The 23842-nt window shown below is 28.7% G+C and overlaps 1 protein-coding gene and 1 long non-coding RNA gene across 6 annotated transcripts; one reads left to right on the top strand and one right to left on the bottom strand.

Moving 5' to 3' along the window:
• Positions 1-1158: 1158 nt before the first annotated feature.
• Positions 1159-23612, bottom strand: LOC111036081 (sentrin-specific protease 1-like). Of its 4 annotated transcripts, XM_022317978.1 has the most exons (4): positions 21723-22219; positions 4436-4497; positions 2377-2556; positions 1159-2346 (listed from the first exon to the last, which is right to left on the bottom strand). In XM_022317978.1, exons 3-4 carry the CDS (start codon positions 2476-2478, stop codon positions 1303-1305), a joined length of 1146 nt encoding a protein of 381 aa, XP_022173670.1. In that variant the 5' UTR covers positions 2479-2556; positions 4436-4497; positions 21723-22219; the 3' UTR covers positions 1159-1302. The 4 variants fall into 4 exon arrangements, with proteins under 4 accessions (XP_022173670.1, XP_022173667.1, XP_022173666.1 ...); XM_022317975.1 differs by lacking the exon at positions 21723-22219 and adding an exon at positions 23185-23612 and having other exon boundaries at positions 1159-2556; XM_022317974.1 differs by having other exon boundaries at positions 1159-2556; positions 21723-22217.
• LOC111036082 lies at positions 8888-18507 on the top strand. Of its 2 annotated transcripts, none has more exons than XR_002604712.1 (4): positions 8888-9214; positions 9342-9451; positions 18021-18146; positions 18223-18507. It is a non-coding gene; the product is annotated as an uncharacterized LOC111036082 (long non-coding RNA). The 2 variants fall into 2 exon arrangements; XR_002604711.1 differs by having other exon boundaries at positions 8906-9214; positions 18239-18507.
• Positions 23613-23842: the final 230 nt, after the last annotated feature.

Below are 23842 nucleotides of genomic sequence, written 5' to 3'. Positions count from 1 at the left end.
GTTTGTGAATTTTGATTAAAAGTTATCAGGCTTACTATACACACCAATAATTACTTTATAGTTTCACAAGTATTAAATGAATATATTTAATAAATTATTTATGAATAATCATAAATATTTAAAGTTGAATCAATAATTATTTGTATAAGTTGGTTTACTTTAATGGATATCGTTTTTTTAATTATTCCTATTATTAGCAAAAAGTGGTTTGGATAATGTTTATTTTACCAGCTAGTATTAAGATTATTTAGTTGCATTTTGATGGCAGAAGTCTGAAATGTGTAATATATTATATATCATTACTATGTCACCAGCTCAAGTATGTTTGGTTCACCAAGCCCAATTTAAACAGTGATTATGTATACCCTTGAGGATGGTCAGAGACTAGAGCACATTTACTCCTATTATCAAATATGCATCATCATTTTATTTCCTTACACAATATCAATTTGCTTATCATAAATTAACTTTGAGTTTAGTCATTTTATGATTAATATTAGACAGTTTTGTAAATCTATAGAGGTTAAAAAATGTAAAGCTCTAAGAACATAAATTTTAAGTTTCTGTATGTAATCCTTTGCTTCTGCCAAAATTAAATTGAGAGCCACTGCCTTGTAATAACACAAATGAAAAACATTTTCTATATCCACATATTTTTCATTTCTTTAGAAATAATTAACAACAATTTTTAAGTTGCTCTTTCAAGAGGGATTACTTTATTTTTTCTTAATTTAAATTACACATTAATATTGTAGAAAGTACAACATAAATATACAAACACATTTTCCAGTAATCAAATTATAATATTAATAAGATACCACGTATGATAAATTTTACTATTAGTTGTAAATAAAATGTTATACGTTATTCACTACTTCTACAACCTACATAGTGTGATTTTTTTGATTTCTAATAAATGTTACTCAATAATAATAAAAATAATAATAACTGTCATGGGAAATACAATTTAAGTGTATTAAACACCAAATATAAAAAAAAAAAAAACTATTCAATAAAAATTAGTTTTACAATCACTTATATATAAGCAGTCAATGAAACAATAAATCATAAATAATTTTAAAATTTAGTTTGTTTGATACTATTGAGATCTATACCAATTATGAGTTTATTTACAAAAGTAAAAAAATGATTATTACCCTGGCCTGTAAACCTCTCCTCAGGTACAAAAGTAATAGCCATAATGTTTTGATTATACACATTATTTACATAATACAACAAGTATAAAATAAAATATATTTTAACAATAAATTTTATTCAAATAATAACAAACCCCGTAACAAACTAATCATCAGTTGATAAAAAAGGTTCAAGGCAGGTGTTCATAAGCTCATAAGCTATTGTTTGCCGGAAGATGGGAATATCCTCTTGAGTGAATTCAGGTCTCTGGGAAAATATGTAATACTTGGCATTCATACAAGTGAATACACCGCAATCAGTATTATTCAACTGTTCGGGAGAATAACATGTTTCATATGTCCATTCCGTTGGTAAAGCTCGATCCACATTTGAATTGTTCACATAGTCGATAAGTGCCTCATTACAAAAGTCAGTCACCACTTTGAGTTCTTTTGAAATATCTATATTCTTTAAACTATCATAATATTCAATTTTACCTTTCCATATTTCAATAACACATAGAGCCCAATGATTATGACCAGGGTTGATTGGCACAAAAACAAAGTCCACATTACTCAGATCATTACTGTTAAAAAACTTTTGAACAGATTGGTACCCACGTTGTTCATAACTAGCCAACATATCTGTACTAAATGAGAATGCATTCTCACAATAACTGACCAATAAAAACATATAATTTTGAATTATTGTATCTGTAAGCCATGAATTGGGAGTAAGTAAGACCATAATATGTTTTACTTGCAACTCATAGCCTCTAGCAGTTTTCCTATTCACAACAAAATTTAGTGTCTTTTCCCTCAAATAGTTAATTACATTTTCATAAATGTGTACTTCGTGGGTAGGAAATCTTGTTATTTGTTCTTCTGACATTGCTATCATGTGTATGCCAGTAATATCTACTATTGGGTCTTCAGTGATGATTGTATTTCCATCCTCTTCACTCAAATCAACAATTTCAGGATTCTGTGCCCCATTATCGCCATTATCAACATTGGAATTTTCTTGATTCAGAACTATTTGTGATGGATTTTCAAATGGAAAAGTATTATTATCATCTACCATTGATACATAAATATCATCAACATCCAATTGGTTTAGCAACTGATCATCATCCAATTGGTTTAGCAACTGATCATCAACATCCAATTGGTTTAGCAACTGATCATCAACATCCAATTGGTTTAGCAACTGATCATCAACATCCAATTGGTTTAGCAACTGATCATCCGTTGGTGAAACAGGGTTACATTCATGAGAAGTAGTTTCATCATCAGTAGCTTCAACAATAACATTAAAGTAAAATTCATCCGGGTTTGCCATATTGTTTGATTACTGATTAATTGAAATTATTTGATACAAATTCTTTTAACAATTTAATTTTTATAGGGCCAGGTAAGTCTAAAAACAAAAACAAAAACAACTAGTTATAAAAAATAAAACTATAAATATAATAATTAAAATAAATAAAAAACTATTAATAACCATTAATAATTTATTTATTTTATTTAAGTAATTCTTTTATTAGAAGTTATGAAGACACGTATAATTACATGGGCCAAATAACAGTAATGAATTAATGAAAAGGCTAAAATGAATAGTATACAATATAGGTACTAGTAATGTATTCAATTAAATAAGTTAGAATCTTGGTCATGCTGAGAAATTTAAAGATTTAGGAAAACTAGTATAAATATAAATTTATATATTGTGTTAGAATTAAGTTCGATTAACTTAATCAACATAACCTTCTGTATTATTAAATTAATTAGTAAATATTATGGCTGGTACAGTGAATAAAAAATTATCTAACATAAATAACAAAATTGAACAACCAGTCTGGTAAACTGAAAAAATAATTAAGTAGTATTAAAAAAAACTTAAGACTCAAGAATTTCGGAGTACTGATGACTAGATCACTTTCTCATAGACTTGCCATAATTTAGCTACTCCCTATCTTCAAACTATACAACAAAATCATTATTTAAATAAATCACAGGTTTATTTCTTTGATCATAAAATACATGAAAAGTTAGGTACATACATCAAAAAAAAAATTCTAAACTAAAATAAATAACCCTGTTTTATATCTTTAAGGAAGGTAAAATAAAACAGCACAGTTTCATGATAACATTATTTAAAATATTATAATACATTAGGTAAATATTTTTCGAAAAAAAAATTATTGTTTTCCATTATATTAACAGGATAAATATTATCTATATCAACAATTTGTGTATGAAAATGTAACAATGCATAACATTTAAAATAAGTAATTTAATATTTTATGAAATGGCAGATTAAAATTTCTAGGGCTGATGACTGAAAATGTATGGATAAACTAAAATTATAGATTAAGTATAAATTATCTAATAAGATAATTTAAGTATAATTGTATTAAAATATTATTTTTAATCTTAAGAGGACACCTCAGGGGCATTTGTAGTCTCCATCATATAAACGTACAGCATGGCAAATTATAAGTTCACAATAATACATTTTACACTGTAATTTCTAAAATTAAAGTAAGTTTATGTCTAATAAAAGTTGAAGGCTTGTAAGGCATCTCAGATGATTTTAATGATACTTTTATTTTTAAGTAAGTTATGATAAATTTAAGATTTACAAATTATTATGAAATATATCCAATTAATTGTACAAAAAATTTAGTTTAAAAATGGTCAAACTTACTTAAAAATAATATCCTTCGAGGGCCCTTAGATAATTTTCTGGCCTTTAAATTTTATAATTTTATTCACTCTAATTTCAGAAATTATAACGAAAAATGAATTATTGTGAATGTAAAATTTTTCATGTTGTACTTTTGCAAGACGGAGACAACCAATGCCTGTGTGGTGTCCTCTTAAGCATGCTCGGATAATTTGACATTGATTAATTTCAAAAACAAAATTAGAACACCAAAATTTCACTTAAAAAGAAAAAAAACAATGAAATGTTTTAGTATAGAAACTGAATTATAAGCATACTATTATAGTTCACCTTTAAGATATTCTGATAAAAATTAACAATAATTAAATATTTAATTGGTTAAGTTAATATTACTGCTCCAACTATTTTAGAACCTTTTATTATGTAATTTTGATTGTCTTTTGTGCACAATTTGCAAAGATATGTATTTTGTTAATAAAAAATTACAGCTGACAAATAATTAACACTAAATTAAAACACCATTTTTTTCCATTTTTTTAAATATTTAGTTGAGAGATTGAATTTTAAATTTAAAAAAATAGTTTTCAATATAAATTTGTAAACCACTTACATTTCAACTTTAAGGTTCAAGTTGTATAGACAGTCGACAAGTTGATCACCAGTTTGATATACCTAAAAAACCAGAATTATATATTAGTTATTATAAACAATAAATAAATAAATTTACATGTATAATTAATGTTTAATCCTCTTAAACAAGTATCTACACGTATAATGAATATTCTTCATTTTAACCTTGAGCTTAAGATAGTTAAAATGATACATCTTCCACAAATTTTATTGTTTGAGCATTTAGTTTAATATTTCAAGAATTAAAAATTTAACTTAATTAAGAACTTAATGAATGTCAGATGTTTATACTATAGAAAAATTAAAAACATTCTAAGAATATTAACATTGTTAAAAAAAATTACTTGAATCAAAAGACATACAGTCTAGATATTTTTTTTTATAGGAATATAAAATTTGAAAATATTTAAACTAGATATTTATATAAGCTCTCTCATGGGTATTATTGTATACACTATATGTGATTCATTAACAACTACATTTTATGGTTTATCATAGTTAAGAATGTGTAAAGACAGTATAGAATATTGTAGAAAAAAACATAAGCGTTTAGAGAAAAAATTAACATAAAACTTTATCATAACAATACATGGCTAGATTTTCCTCAGTGAAAAAAAATATTTATATTTAAACGAATTACATGCACCTTTATTAAAATGACATGTTCATAGGTTAACACTTTTAAGTTTAGATAGAAATACAATCAAATATGCACTGTTATCGTATGGGGAAACGGTAAGAAATACAATTCTAATATTAAAGTATATTATGCATTATGGAGGTATAAAATTAGAAATATTTTATATTAAAGTTGTTTTTGTTGTTGTCTTACATTAACAGTTCAAGACATTTGCTATAAGTAATTCTGGTTTAGGGTCCAAGATGCATTTTTAACATGAATGGTATAATTATAGTAATATTTCATGATGAGATTGAATATCATATCTTGACACAATTTAATTTGAAGCTTTATATTATCACACATAAAATTATATGAATTACAATGACAATATTAGTTACCTTGAGTAGCTAATTTAATTTCCTAATTTGTAATAAGAGATAATCATTCAGTACAGATATTTAGTGATCAATGAATTATTTATTCAAATTTATATTTAGGAGCAGAACATTTTATATTAATTTATTGTTGACCTAAAAATAAATTTAAAAAGACAAAAGTCTATGAAATTAGCTTAGAAGATAATGCAAAGGTACTCATTTAAGCTATATCAAATTTACTAAAAACATTTCAAAACAATTTTAAAATGCCAATAATACTGAAAAGACAACAGAGACACATAGTTTGAAACTAGAAAATATACAAATAGATCAGGAAAATACTAGTTGTTTAATAGATGTATATTAAATTTTTTTAATCAATGTTTGATTTCTGTGTCAACAGTTTTTAGAGTTTTAGGATGATACTAGTTCAGCTCAAATTATGAAGTGTAACATTACAAGTGACAATTCAAATCTACAGTACGAAATAATAACAATATTATTCCCAACCATTACCATTTACCACAGCTATTATAAGTTCTAATCAATTAAAAAAAAATTGTATGTTCAATTGATTGAGCAGTTTTTTTTTTAAATTTAAACAGATAGAATACCTAGTATAATGGTTTGTTTATTTCAATGTGCCCAGTAAAATAAGGCTAATCCTTCGATAAGAATCGCGGAAAAAAATCAACGATGATTAAACTTTCAGCATTTTAATAATACACTTGAAATAAATGTAATAAATCATCTATCTTTAAGAGTCGAAAGTAATGAAATAAACATTGAAGACTTCCTAAAAGCAATCGCTCATAACACAAGACTGTAATGATTAAGTAATATTATAATCACATTTCATTTCATTTATATACAATTTGTTGAAAACAATCTGAATGATTGGTGTAAAAAGAAAAATTAAAGTCAATATTTGAATTAATTAAACTACTGTTGCATATTATGCTGCCAATTTTTTAAAAATATGTACAAATTGTAAGTGAATGTTGTGATTCAATATATTTAAGGAAGAAAGTGGAGTGTTTATATACAAATCAGTTCAATATTGAGCGTTCAAGAAGTTCTAGACTTTAACATATCAAATTGTTCTTGCATTATTTATGCAATAAATTTATGCATTAAATAATTAATTCAATTTTTTTTTTAAATGTGACCTGCAATTTATTATAATATAATCACTTATCAGATTTTTTTAAAATCATTTATATATTATTTTATACCAGGCACATAATATTTAATGTTATAAAGAAATTATTACTCGTTATAGAATTTATCTTTTTGAAAACCTTGTTAAACTTGTAATTTGTATAACCTTAAGTATCTTATACACAAGGTGATTAAGAGGACGCTGCATCAATCATTAGCATGTGTTGTATCTGTCTTACAAAATATGTACAACATAGCAAAAACTGTATTGCGAAGGATAGAACCACTCAATCTGTAGTTTTAGTCGAGACAACAAAAAATAACACAATATAGAAGATAATATATTTTCTGTGTCGCAGAGTTTTTGTTTGTTTGATATCATTAATAAGAAAAAAGTTATAACATTTTAAAACAATTTGATATAATTCCGCTTTTCAAACTTTTAAAATTACTTTTTATGTGCTGATTTTATCTAAAAAATAAAAAGATATAGTTAAAATTCTCCTCTATTCATAGTGAAAATTTGGTTTCTTAGTTATAATTATAGTTTTCTCAGTTCTTGCCCATGCAAATCAGTTTTTGCCATGTAGTACATTTATAAGACGGAGACAAACATGTGGATGCAGCATCCTCTTAATCGCGCAAAATAAAGGTAGTAAAATTCATGGAAATATGGCGAATTGTACCTAACTTAAGTTGTACAACACCAGAGGATCATTGCAGCTAGTTCTACGCTCCGCACACGCTTGTGCGCAACGTTAACTACTATCAACAGTATCAACATAACTTAATATAATTACTAAGAGTGATGACTAGCACTTGTCCAAAAACTGTCCGAAGGACATCCAATACTACAGTTTATAATTATTAATCATGATCTTTAATACATATTGTATAATATATACCAACATGTAATGCTTATGTCAATTTGTATGTATTTTATTGTAATCATTTAAGATGTATAAATAAATAAATATTATATTTAATATGATATATATCCCCAAAACATTTCTATTAACTTAATATTATTTTAAAAGAACCATGAACATATGATGTTGTTTAAAAGGTGGTATGAAACATAGCAATATTGTATATTAAATGACCTAGGTTTATTAATATTTTATGAAACAATTGAATAATTTATTTTTTATAATTTATCATACTTGTACTATAGATCTTTAAATAAAAAACTACTGAAAACTATTATAATGAATCAAAAATGAGCTGGCACGTTAATATTGATAAAACTCTACCTTATAATAATATATTAACTAAGGTGTTATACTGTCAATAGGTAAATACTTAGTATTACATCACAATGGGGGTCCTATTTATAAGGTACAATATAAGGTCCTTTGGTACTTGTTGCTCCACTCAGAATAATTGTTGTTGTTTATTAGAATAAGTACAAAATGTGTTATTGTCAATGTACATCCTGTCATATTTATTACACATGTATATTATGTATGATTTATTAATATTATTATACTGTACAATAATGAGAAAATTACAAAATAATCTAGCACCACATATTATATGACAATTAAAAAAAAAATAAAATACAGTAAAGATTATTTATTTCCAGAAAGCACGGACTTCTATTTATAAAATATTAAATTATAACAAAATTTCCAGCTATGAGTAGCTAATATCAAATAACTAGAACATTAAAGATTAAGTTCAACTTATTTTATGGATAATCCAATATTTTCAAATTTGAAAGATATTAGATTATTTAATTAAATCATACACAATGCAAATATAATATCGTCCTATATAGTTCCTTGGGCAGTTGTGCGTACAATCAGCACATAAATGTTGAGGGAAATAAATGGCGCGCGCATGCGTGTACGGAGCCTCGAACAAGCTGCGATGATCCGCTGGTGTACTAACACCGTGGATAAATCATACGCCTATATTATATATTAATAAACAGTGTAGGTAAGTTTAGTACATAAAATAATTGAAATAACATTTTATCAAAATGGATGTATATAGCATTTTTAGCATCATTTTTAAACTTTCGAAAAAAAACATCGGTTTCGGTACTTTCAAGTTTTAGACATTTCTTGTATCTTTGAAATTAACAAGGTTTATATTCCAAAACTTTTAAAACTAAGGTCTGAATAAAATAACCTTAGGATAAGTTGAGAATGTATACTGGGAGGGAGTATGCGGCATATGCTATATTATTATACAGTTTAGACTTAACAAAAGATTATTGGGTACAGTAAACGGATGAAGTTCGTCAGAGTGAATAAGTTGATATTTTTTTTACGCGTACCCTTTGTTTTTCTTCCATGAAAAGCATTATAAATTCTTATCGGATTAACAAAATGGATGGATGGAATTGTCGCACATCGACCATCCGGTAACGGTAGGAACAACAGACTGGATGCTCCCAGACGCCCTCCTCCGCTCTACCCTTCTACGACACGAGGTATTAACTCATAAATAAAGTGCAACGGCGATTATCCACAGTTCAGCGTTTACATTTAGGTAGGTATTTTTAAAAATAAAATCGTTCAAAAGAATTCTACACACGCCCAACACTAGTTAAAGTCGATTTAAAAACCACTAGAATCACAACATTAGACATGTAAGTTAAATGTTTTTACTTTATTTGTTCAAATGTAATTTCAGAAAACCATGTGGATTAGATGAATCCATTGAAAAAGGACATTTTAAAGCTTAATTCCAATTAACATATTTATCTTTGATTTTAGCCATAACCAATGCAACGTCAATCTGGAAAACCATCAAATTAAATTATCCAAAAATCAGACATCATTTCTACAAGCAGTCACTATAACGAGACAAAATATTAAAATAACGGGTAAGTGAGTAGTTTTTATATTGTTAAATCATATATGCTTAAGTTTATTAATATGAAAATAAATAAAATGCAGAACTGCCAATAAAAAATATTTAAACAAATGCCCGATAACATGTCACAAATGCTATTTACCAATCCTAGAATTATAGCAGTAACTATGGTCTACAAAACTTGTATTGATCACATGAAAATAATTATAACCTCTGGCTTTTTCAAGCATGAAATTCTTATAAGTAAACAATACTTAATATAGTATAGTATTGTATTAGTTACAATTATCAGCTTATATTGTGTAAACAAAAGTTTACAAAAATTTCAATTTGATTAATAAATACATGCATCCTCTTTTATTTTTGAGTAGATTTATTGGAATCAAAGACCACAACATATAGTATGAAAATTATTTTATTGTAAGGAAAACCATATAGGGTTTAATTGTTGTACGTTTGCTAACCAATAGACACAATTATTAGGTATGGATCTTGGTTGAATAATTTAAATTTGGTTCATAAAATAATATTATTTAATGTAAGCTAACATTGCAAATAAAAATTATGTAATGTTAAGTGTAAAAAAAGAAAATTGGGGTCTTAATAAAAAAACATAACTTACATTTATATTATTAAATAAACAAATACGATTTTATTCAGACATTATTGTGTAAGTTTATTACTTGATATTTATAGTAGATAATATTTATTCTTAAAACTATTTTTAAATTTTATAAGTGTCTAATTCTCCAATAAACATTGTCTATTCTGGTTCACAGGCTTATAAAAATTAGGTACAGTAGAACCTTATCTCGATAAGTCGAAACTTAAGGAAAATTTAAGTTTTTCCCTTTGATAAGGTTTCCAACTTACTAGGGTTAGGTAAGGCAAAGGAATGGCATTTATTTTAATTTAATAAGGTTTTCGACTAATCGTGGTTCCACTGTATTAACATAACATTTTAAAATAAGATTTATATAAATAAATATAATCATTAACAAAATTAGGAAATATGTATGTTACTTGTCTATTATTTAGTTTTTAACTATGTTAGCATTATAACTAATTATAAATTATAAATATACCTATAAAGTTGTGTTAACATAATAATTATTATAACATATGGTACAATATATATCAATAATAAGTTATAATAACACTACTATCAATACAAAATGCACTAATAAAAATATTAAATAATATACAAACTATAAATACAAATAAATTCATAATGTGATTGATGGCAGTCAAAAGATGATTATACATTTTGACTAAAACTAAAGAACCTATTTTCTAATCTATTGTTATGCGTATAAAAATATATATATTGATTCAGGGGGGGATATAAAATAGCTACAAAATACTTGGGGGAAAGACACGAGGTAGAAATGTCCCAACACAAATAAATGGTGTTAAATTTGAATTCAATGACATTAAATCATTATATACAAAAAATGATTATGAGCAAAGAGGTCGGTCAGCCTATTAGTAATTTATTTCATTATTAAGCATTGGTACTAATACAGAAGGGCAAATTAATTTTTGCCAAAAAATTACATTTTAAAAGGCATTGTGCATTTGTATGTATAAAATATAATAATATACTCTAAAAGTTTCAAGTAGGTACCCACAAATTATTTTTTTTAGATTTCTAGTTACAGAATTAACTACTAATGTGTAACTTAATTTTAAATTTTTGATCTTTAGCTATACAAGTTGAACATTATCCAATTTGATAAGTTTTGTCAACATTTTAACTTTAAATGCTTCTAAAACAAAATTGAATTTTGATTTTTAATATTTTTCAACTGATATTGTAATATATATGTTATGGGCAATGCAAACCACAAAATTCTTTTTTTAACCAACTAATATTATTTTTTATTATTATTATAGATTATAATAATTACCTATTTAAAGTATTGATTTTTTTTTTTAAACAATCGTTATTAATTTTATTCATGTACCAAACTATTACAAATATTTTGATGGAATAATACAAAAATAAATTAACAAGTATCGTAATTTCATTTGTATAGTAAATTATAATTTTATTATTACCTATTTATTTGAACAAGATTTAAAATAGCACTTGGAATTACATAGTCTGTCTGCTTTTCTACACTTGATTTTTGAATAGGCAGTACGATAAGTAACAAAAGTAAGTTTATAAAAAAGTAGGTAAGTAGTAAGTTTCAAAAAATTCATAGTTTATTGTATTATGATACATGAATAAAATTAATAATGATGGTTTTAAAAAAAAATCAATACTATAAAGAGGTAATACTAATAAATAATAATATTAGTTGGTTAAAAAAAAAATTGTGGTTTACATTGCCTGTAACAATTTTATTACCAATTATCAAATATAATTGAAGTGCTCAGGAATACATAATCAAATTGTGCCTTAACTGATGCCTATCAAATCACTATATTTTAACTTTAAAAAATATACTAACTGCATCAACATCTTAACTGTAGTAATCACCTATAATAAACACAATATGAGTATTTAATAAATACAATTTTCATACTCTATTCAACAGAGAGCGCAATTTGTTCAGTTGGTCTTGAGGTCTAAATTTTCCCACCACGACTGGGTACCTGCACTTGTATAAAAATCTTTGATATGTGGCGCTTGCGCTGGTTAAGTGGTGGGAATGTGCAGACTACGACGAGTTTCGTTCTTCCATTGAACTGGGTATAGTTATACATGATGTAAAATTTAAAAAAAAAACTGAAATGAAATAATTCCAAATGGCTAACAAAAATGCCAATATATATTGTAAAAATTAGAAAAATATGATAGATTTTGATTATTCTATCACTAATAATTTCAAATTCAAACTAAAACCCTAAATAGGTTCAAATACTTTGAAGATAATACGTAAATAATTTGTGAATTTCAGTGTTAGGTAAATTACTTTTAAAAAGTAATTAAGTTACTTTATTTGTAAATTATACTACTGATACAACTACTATACTGATAATTATTTATATTTTAAACAAATATAAATACTATAGATATTACTTATCAAAAGTAACTTCCATTACATTTTCTTTACTTTGAAGCAATTTTAGTGAAATTATGTAATGCGTTACAAACTAAATAACGTGTTACCTTTAACATATTACTACTCAAAACTGATAAATTCTAAACTAGTGTATCTAACTATTAACAAAATAAGTGTGTACTACAGTTTGGATCACCAAGCATAATCACCCTCTTTTTTCTTCAATAATACATATATTCGAAATCTGATTTTTAAAGTTTAAAAAAAAATTTAACATCATATTTTCAAATTTTTGACTTTTTGTACAACTCAAGGAGAGTCCTGTGAAGATAAAACTTCTGTTTTTCAAATAAGAGTACTCCTATTCAACTTAAACTACACAGTAGATCAGTGTTTCCCAAATAGTAGGTAGCTGCCCACTACCGGGCCATGAATATTTAATACCGGGTTGCAGAATTCAATGAAATTCTCATATTAAATTTGTTATTTATCATTTTCGTTTGATAATTTAAACTATTAAGCATGAAGATAAAGTCAAAGAGATGGGAGAGATAATTCAAATGTGTTTTATTTTGCCTTGTATTACACAATGATAAATTTAAAATATTTTGGTGGGTCACGAAGGTAAAAAATATAAATTACCGGGCCAGTCCAAACAAGAGTTTTGGAAACGCTGCAGTAGATTATTCACTGAAATTTTTTAAGTATCAAAATCAAAATTTTTACGAATTTGTTTTTGAGTTATTTAACAAGTTTTAAGAATAAAAGGTCCATAATAATGAGTTTATAAATTATAAGGGCTCACATTTAAAATTGTAGTCATTAATATTAATCTATTGAAATAAATAATTTAGTAAAAAATGGCCCAAGTATAATAAATACTAGATCCAATTGTATGTCTATTTTATATTTATGTAAAACCAGTTTTAAGGACTATTATCCAAAATTAAACATTTCAATAACTAAGAAACTAATCATTCGGGGGACGAGGTGACCGAGTGGTCTGATGCGTCCGCTGCGACGCAGCCGGTCGTGGTTTGATCCTCGGCCACCGGGCGGCATGTTTTTCCGGACAAGTCGCAGTGACCGGAGAACAAGTGCTGCCATCCCCCACCCCCGGGTCATTGCAGAAACCTACGGGTGCCCTATTCTAAATTCTGCCAAAAACAAACACACACGTGTTCCCCCCTACCGTCCCAAAATATACAATATAAACCATCAATACAAACCTACAATACCTACTAAATACTAATAGCTAATGGCCACAGTTGTCGGGCTCAAGATCAATAAAAAAAAAAAACTTATCATTCAAATTTTTAAAAAAATTATCCACTAAATTTACAGTAAAATAGGGAGATTGTTCTCATTTGAAAAACAGAAGTTTGAATCATCACAGGATACCTCTAAAGTAGTACAAACAAATTCAAGAATTTTAAATTATGGTCTTTGAGTACCTATATTAAAAAATTCCAAAAATCAGAATTTGAATACATTTATTATTTAAAAAAAACACGGGGGGTAGCATGCTTGGTGAATCATCCTGTATAGACCTAAACACAGTATAATAGCATAGTTAATAATAAACCCACCATCAATGATGAATTGACTAGACTAGTGCATATCAACGTGCTTCCCAGCATATTAAAAGTAGGGTACAAAAACATATCACACCTGAAGAGGACACTATACCTGCATGTGTAGTCTCCGTCTTACAAACATACAATATAACAAATTTGTATTCAACAGTTCAAATTTTGTGTAGTAAGCGTTTTAATTAAGGGTAAACTCACTTAGGTAATAACATTTTCTGTGTTTTTTCACATTGCTTATTAGACTTAAACCAATATTGTACATACTAAAAGCTTGATAAAAATTTAAAAAAAAAAACTCATTATAAAACATAATAGTTGCAAAATTGAATCAATTGTATACAATTTTGCAATGCTGTTTGTTTGAAAGACAAGTGAATACAAAACAGTGTCATGCAAGTGTGACATCCTCTTAATGCTCAAACAATACTCTATCTTAAAATTTTAAATTACAAATACATTACATTAATCACTATTACCCAAATCAGGGTAGACTATTCCCATATTTTCTTTACTTATTGAAACTTTAACCGGGAGAGGTGTCATGTATAATATACAATATTTAATGAGAGGTATTGGACGGACATATTAAAAATGATTTTTCTTATTCTGAAGTTTGCTTATTAATAGGCTTAGGGACTTGTAGCTCTAAAAAATACCTAAATATGCTCTAAAATATGCACCTAAATATAACCATATACCTATGTATTAAGATATGGGCCCCAAAAAAATAGGTATAACAAATATGTGGTAAAATTAAATATTTATTTTATTAGAATTTATATTATATAAGAATATTATTACTTGAATTGAAAATGATATAATAAATTTAATTTATTTTGATTACGAACTTATTGCGTATAAAAATCTACACTAGTGAAAAGCAAGCGACAGGCGAAATAACGACGGATAATAATGGACTAAACTGAAATAATAACTATTATCGAGCGGGCGATACGGTTTTATAGGATTATTTAAGATTATATCTACACAAAAATCATAACGAGATATGAATGATAGATTAATCTTTCCTCTGCCACCATTCCCAACAATCCTCCTCGACGCCTTAAACGTTGCGTGATTTACTTTTATAATCAGCTCAAAAACTTACTAATCAAAATCAAAAATCAAAATTTTTTATTGAAGTAGTGTCATTGGATGCCCCCTTCTATCACGCCCACATGCCTTGTAAATAATGTTAAAAAATTTACTTATTGTATCAAATGTATACAGATTGTAAATATATTGTTGTTTTTAAAATAATAATAAAAAAAAAAAAGATTTTCGGAATAAAAGAAGATAACCAATTCATAATATTATATTACGGCTCCACGTGGAGCCTCACTGATTACTTTCTTCACATTAGCCAATAAAATAATAATATTGTGTTCTAAAGGAACCTTTTCGTCACCGACTCGCGGTCCTGTGCGATACAAAAATGTGCCGCAGTCAAAGTGTTAACTACCTATAGTTTTCAATTTGAAATTTAAAAAATTTGCCAAAATATGCAAAATAAGCATAAAAATGTTAAAATATGCAAAAATATGCACATTCAAATTTTAGATCTGATATCGTGGCACCGAGAAATAAATTTATTTCGCACTCTGCTATATTTAACAATAATTAAACAAAGTATGCAAATGCTACAAGTCCCTAAGCCTATTTATTAACATAGTAATTAACCTAATATGTACCCTATATTTTTATAAGCAAAGGTGCATTAAGCTATGAGGCAAACATAAAAAACTTTGTGAGCAAGTAGATGCATATGAGGTGGAACTTCTTTCATAATTTTAAATGATATCTCGCAAACTTCCTCCCAACATCTACAAACCCACCTTAATATGATAGAATCATGGTACTCCAAATGGAGAATAAAAATCAACAATGAAAAGTCCTCGCACATCATCTTTTAGTCTCAAACACAATACAATACCCCCAGTAACTCTAAACAATAAAATCATTTCTCAAACTTCTAACATACGTTAGCTAGGTCTAACACTAGATAAACGTTTAACCAGGGCCAAGCAATTAAAAAAAAACCAATCCAATTAAAACATCAGGCAAAAATCCCTCCATATGCTTCTTGGTAAAAACTCCTCAATTAGCCTAAAAAACAAAGTCCTACTATATACAACAATAATAAAACCAATATGGTTGTATGGCATCCAACTATGGGGTTCTGCCATAAAATCAAACATTAATAAAATACGTTTTCAATCTATAACATTACGTAAAACTACAAACGCACCTTTCCAAATTTCAAATTACACACTTCACTCTGATTTAAACATCCAAACAGTTCCAGAGGTAGCAAAATCATCCTATAAATTATTTTACTTCCGACTAGCAAACCACTGAAACCCTTTGATCCTTGCCCTTGACTCTATCAACATACCCGGTGACCCTCCAAGAAGATTAAAAAGAAACTGGTGCAGAGACCTAGCATCAACATAAAAACTATTAACATTCAATTAACCCACACGTCATAAATACTACTGTTGGGTAGTTACTTAAACTCATGTAAATTCACTTAAAAAAACACATAAACAGCGAATATATGCTTATTGTAAATTACCCTTACAAATTGTATATTTTCCAAATAAATGTTAAAAGAAGTATAAATTATGTAAAATTATGTTTAGAAAAAATGTAAATTAACATTTTAAGCACATTAAAATCCAAGCCTTGGTTATAACAGATTATTTGAAAGATATTGGTAATTAAATGTCTATAAAAGTGTTTAACTATACAAAGTGTAACAGATATACCTGCCCAAAAGAAAAAAATATGCTACCTTAACGTAGGACAACATTTTTTAAGATTATACGAGTAATAAGTAATTGAAGAAACTCATATCAGCAAATTTCCTAAAATTTTATTTTGAAAAAAGTTTTATGTTCCAAATGAATTTAATTTAAACAAATTCTAAAAAATAAACTACTTGACTTAGATAAATGTTTTTACCATCAAAATTGTTCTTATAATCAGATTCACAAATCGGCTATTTTTAACTTACCCAAAACAATTTAGTTAAATTTTATATTTTTTATTTTCAGTATTAAAAGATAAAAATAATTTTTTTTATATTATACATGTAGTGCAAGTGACTATAAATAATATATTCAAAATATTGGTTACAACAAAAGTTATTGCATTGGTCAGTTCTTTCTGTTACACTCTGTGCAATAAAAGTATTTATTAAAGACATCAAAACTTTTTGTAATGAATAATTCGGAGTTACATATCCTTAAGCCAGTCTTGTTATTTGTTATCATAAATTTTTTTTTTATGAATAAATATAACATTTTATCTGAGCTCAAAATGAAATGTACATACATTTAATGAATTTCAGTTAGTAACCCATAAGGGTTAACATGTCAGTAATGTTATTGGTTAGTAAAAATATTCTAGAATAATGAAAGAACTTGTTGAAAATATAAAATAATTTGAATAAGAGTTGGTAACTTAAGAGGACACCACACCCGCATGTGTTGTCTCCGTCTTACAAATGAGTAACATACCAAATTTATGCTCAGCAGTTCAAGTTTTATGCCGTTAGTTTAAAAATTAGAGTGAATTAACCTATTATGAAACTGGATAGTAAGAACTTTATCTGTGTTTTGTTGCAAATTTTTTTTACAATACTTCAGTTTTAAGCGAGGTATGCTTGTATAATAAATGTAAATTAAAAATGCTCATAACTCACTTAAAAACTGAATTATTGTAAAAAAACTACCAACAAAACACATATTAAGTTCTCACCATCAAGTTTCATAATAGGTTAATTCACTCTAATTCTTAAGCTAACAGCAAAACTTGAAATGCTGAGCGTAAATTTGGTATGTTACTCGTTTGTAAAACAGAGATAACGCATGCGGGTGTGGCGTCCTCTTAATTAAAGTATTTAATACAACAGTACATGAATTGTTCATTGATTATTTATGAATGTTAATAAGTTACATTTTTTTTTCAGAGAATGACCTATAAAAATATCCTTTAAGGGTTAAAATGGATTGTTCACTTTTGAAAGGAGTTGTGGATGATAAGAAACTACTTATGTCATATGGAAAAAAAATATTTAGCTATAAATTTAGAAGTGGTGAGTTTTTGTACAGATTTTTGAATTTCTTGAAAGATTTTTTTTTTAACCACTCACAAATAATATTTATATGTAGTTGAATATTATTTTAGGAATAATACATTATAATTTCATCCTCACTAATGATGCACTTCAATAGATCCAAGTCCACAGAAAGTTTGTAACATTAAAAGGAAATCAGCTCAATCCGAATACTCGAGTGAAGTGCATTAGAAAATCAAGTAGAATCAGAAATGTATAAAAATTAAAAAAAAAAAACTATTTGAAATATATACAATTTAAAATATAGTTATTTAACTACATAATATATATTTATAATTGCTTGTGAGAAATAAAGTTTGTGTAAGAATCATTTACTACTCATTGTGTCTTGAAATGATAAGCAACAATTTATTTATTTATACGGACCAAGTCCAATTCACAATACATAATAACGATAAAAATAATAGTACCTATAATAATATTTGACAACTAATATATTTTTGAATAATTCAAAATAAGGAGTACAATCAATAAAAGAAATACAGTAATATAAAAAAAATAATGATTATAGATATACTATAAAACATGAAAAGTAGGATACAGAGTGGAAATTAGATTTACAAAATATTTACAAACAAACTCAAGTTAGGTCGAATGAAACAATCATCAAAATATAATACCTTCAATAAAATGTGAAACTATCAATAATTATTGAATGGGTTTCATAAAAATTAAAAATTAAGCTCTAAAATTATGAATTATTATTAAAAATGAGTGTTTTAATATAAATTCATTTATACCAAACAATTAAATCGTAACTATTTTGACATTAAAAATGTTTTAAGTTCTAAATGTTCTAAAAGATTATTAACATTAAGTCAGCTATTTTACAAAATATATTTTCTAATTTGAGACTGAAATATTTGAAATAATATTGTGCTTATAGAATATTAATTTGTAAAAAAAATCAGAAATCTGTGAATATAATAATATAGGTCTTCTTACATCACAATTTAGAACCTTTGTTATAACTAGTGTCCAGAATTATATATTACTTTATATTTTATTTATGTACTAGAATTTTATTATTATTGTTTGAAAAATTTTAAAAAAAGAGGCAATAACACAAAATTTTCCACTATGAGCAATAGTATACTAAAATATTGAAATTAATGATCAAGCAAACTTGAGCATGCAATCATCATATTTATTTATAATAAAATATAAATAATATACCTAATACAGATTACTACCATTGATTTTGAACACAGAGATTCCTATCTTCACTCATCATACACTAATAAAACGGAGACAAACAATGGTTCTCAATTAAATGGTAGCTTCTGAGTGATAAAGAAATGTAGATTCAAACAATAAAGAAAAAAGACAAAATAATATTTCGGCTAACAATAGCGTTGTTGTGTTCCATACAAACTTTGAAACAATGTAGTATCCATAAGATTAATATATCAGTTAGTATGAGCAAATACTCTCAACTATAGAGAGTTTATGGACAATTTTAAGTAGGAAATTTTTTTACATTTAATTGAAACCTGGCCTGCCAGGTACAGATCAATACAAAAATATGATGGTATTATTATCGATTTCATACATGATATTTCTAAATAATAATTTTTATAAGATATGGGTGTAATAGTATTTTTTTTTTTTATTAAATAGAAAATGTACAATCTGGATTTCATAATACAATAAGTAAAAAAGATGACTGACATAACACTACATACATAATAAAAGTAACACATGAAGCACAAGATGAGGGAAATCAGCTATCGATGGTACCCTCCAATAATTTTGATAGTAATTTAAAATATGAATTATAAATTATAATATTAACAAACAATGTATTAGTACGCATTTAAATTTTAAGCATTATATAAAATTACTAAAAATAAATTAAACTTGGGTTTCACACTTGCTCTAATCTTAACTTTGAGAAATATTCCCCAAGTTGTACAAAAACTTAAAAAAAAAAACCTAAAAATGACTTTAAAAGCTAAAAATACAAAAAAATGCAAAATAAAATTAGAATATTCTGCATAAAGGGAGCACGAAACAAATTTTTAGCTCGGATAGTATTGCATAGAATCAAAAGAAAAAAATGCAAGTCATCAACATCTTAACTCTAGTAATGACTATTTAATATAGTTTGTAAAATATATTACGGTAGATGTTTGTCATGCCGTAGATCGTAAATTGTACAAATGTTATTAGCAATATAAAATTGTCCAGTCAATGAGTATAAAGACTATGTTTTTTTAGGTACTGTAGAAACATACTTAATGATTTCTCTAAGTTCTATACTAGATAAGAAAATTAACCCAAAATATTGTAGGTATGGGAAAATATCCATAGATATTAAAATTGCAAACTATTGAGGTAAAAGACAGAAAAACCAAATATATACTTATTGGACCCAGAGAAATGGTAGGTACGAAAAGATTCATTGTAATTTAGTGAAACTATGCCATTAAAACAATATTGTGTAGTATCATAACACAAATTATAAATTACTGTAACAAAATTACTTTTTCAGTAACGCTGTAGTAATTAATTACATACTACAACCAGTGCTTGAAATGGATCAGAATGATATACCAGACATAGTATTAAATTTTAAGTCCATATGAAGAATTGAGGAAATCAATAAAATCTCAGTTCTTGCTATGTTGTAGATTTGTAAAGCCAGTCCCACACAAATCGTGTATTTGGTGAGCATCGTAATTGTGTATGTTCACCAATATTTTGATTTGATAATTATGTCACTCCAACACAACTTGTACTTTGGCTGATCACCGTACATTTATTGACAAGTGATGGGAAACGACAAGTAAAAAACAATTTCGATACTTGGCGATTAAACACCCCTACACGACTCGTATCGCATCTTGATTGATGATTGTTCACAGAGTACATGAGCCGTGTGGAACTGGCTTAAGACAGAGATAAAAAATTAGGGTACTCCGTCCTTTTTAATAGCAAGGAAGGAAAGAGAGAATAGTTCAACAACAAAGATAACAAAATGTCAATAAAAAGTTAACATACACCTTAGGTAGTTTATGTCCCAACATTACACTTGGCACTAAGGCTGATTTTTACAATGTCCGATTAAGTATCTGTTAACGCTGACCGGTAGAATTCCAAAAGTTAAGTGTCCGTTAACTTTAAACGGACATTGTACGAACGACAGTCGTATCACAGACTGTACAACTGGCCCTAAAGGTATCAAGAGACGCTCAGTCAATACATTAGTAAGTAAGTCTATGGGGAGGATCCGTGCACAGTGAACACTGTATAATATAAATTAATTTTTGATAACATGAACATAACACACGAACAAAATGGCGACGGCACCGATTGAAACGCATGGTAACGCCTTGTGGTGGCGTCGCTCGCTCAAGCGACGAACGGCATGGTTAAAACAGAGGTAGCCGCGATCACGTAGGACATAGCGCAATAAGAGGGAAGGCCAACAACAAGTGTCCGACATCGAAGATAATTTAACGTAAACGCGCGAGAATAAGCATCGCGCGACCAACAAGTGTTGTAATGGTGTGGGTCAAAGGGGTAACTTACCGTTAGTGGAGAGTCCTAGACGAGTGTTGAGAACTTGATCGCACCAGACGAAAAAATCATCAGTGACGACAGAAGCGTGGTGGTCGACGAACGTAGTGATCGAAATCACTTGATCGGGAAGTCCCTACGGTCGTGTAAGAAGTACGGCGGCTGTCGGTTTAAAAACGAGGGCGACGTAAAAATATAGGCTAAGTAGCGAGGTAGCGAAACGGTGGAAAATAAAATGGACGATAATGTTATTAAATCTGATGTTAGACGCTAGCTTAGACGCAACACATCAACAAACGCATAAACACAGATTGACGGACGGGCTATATTACCGCGAAAGCGTATTAAGAGGTTAGAGCGTCGTCTTCGGTTAGGTATGGGTAGGGTAGTACTATCTCATTTGTCCCAGAGCGACGATTTGTCCACGATTGCATCGGTTATCAACTGCTAGTACCAAACGTCACTTGTACACCGCCGCCTAAAGACGTTAATGATAGCTGCAGTACAACTATTGTTGTTGTGGTAATATCTGCGCCGGAGACGTCACCACCGACGACGTTCGACCGAAACGACGACGCTTCAGGACGCCGCACACCGCATCTATACTACACATCAACCATGGTATAACCAGTGGCGCTCCGCTGGTATGGACTCCGGAGTCGGATTTTTGTTTATTTCCTCCGACGACGCGTCGACCGCTGCGGCTGCCGCCCCCACCACCCGCCGCCGTAACAGCCCGCCATAATTATCATGTTTTTGTTGTACAGATTACGATTTACGACGACGTATGGCATAGTTTTCGTTTACTCCCCACCACATACTCGTTCATTGAATGAGTTGAATTACTTCATACTTGAATATTATAGGACACGACATTGCGAAGTGTGCGTGCACGTGTACCGAAAACGCGTCATTGTCGCAATATTGAAATGATTGTCAGACTACCGACTTTGGAAGTGCGATGACGACGACGACGTCTCGGGTAGTCGGGTTTTTGATTTTTATCTCTGTTCATTGGGAGTCTAGAGAGTAAGAGAGAGAGAGAGACTGTGCGAGAGAGAAATGACGAGTTGTTCATCGGGTGGGTGTGGGAACGAGAAAGAGCGAGAGAATGAAAAAAAAAATTGAAAAATATCTCGTTTGACAGTGACGGGCTTGGCCATACTGCCTCGAACTCGAGTGGCCGTCGCGGACAACGATAAGAAATAATAATAATAAACCTTAGCCGAGGACGATGTCTCAGCCGTCCACCGTCCGCCGCCCACCGACTTGTCGTCGAGCATTGCATTGCATTTTATTAAACATTCGCAGGACGACACCACAATAACACCTTTCTATATCTATGATATATGTATATTATTTTTTGATGATAACATAATATACATGTCATGTTATGTGTGTAATGCAGTATCATAATAATATATATTATTGTACAAAACAACAACACAAATAATAATAATAATAATAATAATACTGTCGAGTGCTACGGCCGACGAGTGTTTTTGTTTTCAATCGTCGTTGGTTCGGGGAATCTGTCGCGCACGCCGTCTGATTAATATTGCGCGTTCAAAAACAAACGGAGAGTATTGAGAAAATAAAACATTAACAAAAAATTCGCAACCACAGCAGAAATCGCGTATCGTTATTGAAATATTATTACTACTATTACTATCATTATTATTATTATTATTACTATTATAATTCGTAATTAATAACGGCGACACAATTTAGTCGGAATAGGTATCGTCGTTGTGTAACTCGCTGCCGCAGTTGTACTCCTCGTCGGCGATATTAATATTACTATTGTAATGACATTGTTATGTAAGCCCTCGGCGGGCCCGCGCAAAACCAAAGTCTGACGAGCGCCCTCGTCGTCGTCCCCCCCTCCCTCCCCCCCGGCTCACCTGCCGACCGCCAAACCGCCCACCAACCCACCCACCCACCGCCGCCGCCGCCGAAAGCCCGACAACTTGTCGTCCACACGGTGTCGCGCGCGCCGCCGTCAGTTACTCAGTTGCCCAAAAGGTCGAGTCCGGTATGGTGACGGTTACCGCCACTACAGACTGCAGTAAGTGGTCGTTACCATCGACGTCTTGTCCGTGCCACCGTCGTTATAATACGTTCGCTGCAAT

Source organism: Myzus persicae, unplaced genomic scaffold (assembly GCF_001856785.1).
Source record: "Myzus persicae strain clone G006 unplaced genomic scaffold, MPER_G0061.0, whole genome shotgun sequence".
NCBI classification, from domain to species: Eukaryota; Metazoa; Arthropoda; class Insecta; order Hemiptera; family Aphididae; genus Myzus; species Myzus persicae.
The sequence above is the reverse complement of the archived record's forward strand: the minus strand, read 5'-3'. Positions and strand labels throughout refer to the sequence as shown.

Coding starts and splice junctions, on each gene's coding strand:
- LOC111036081 (XM_022317975.1), bottom strand. CDS start 2,478: ATGGCAAACCCGGATGAATTTTACTTTAATGTTATTGTTGAAGCTACT.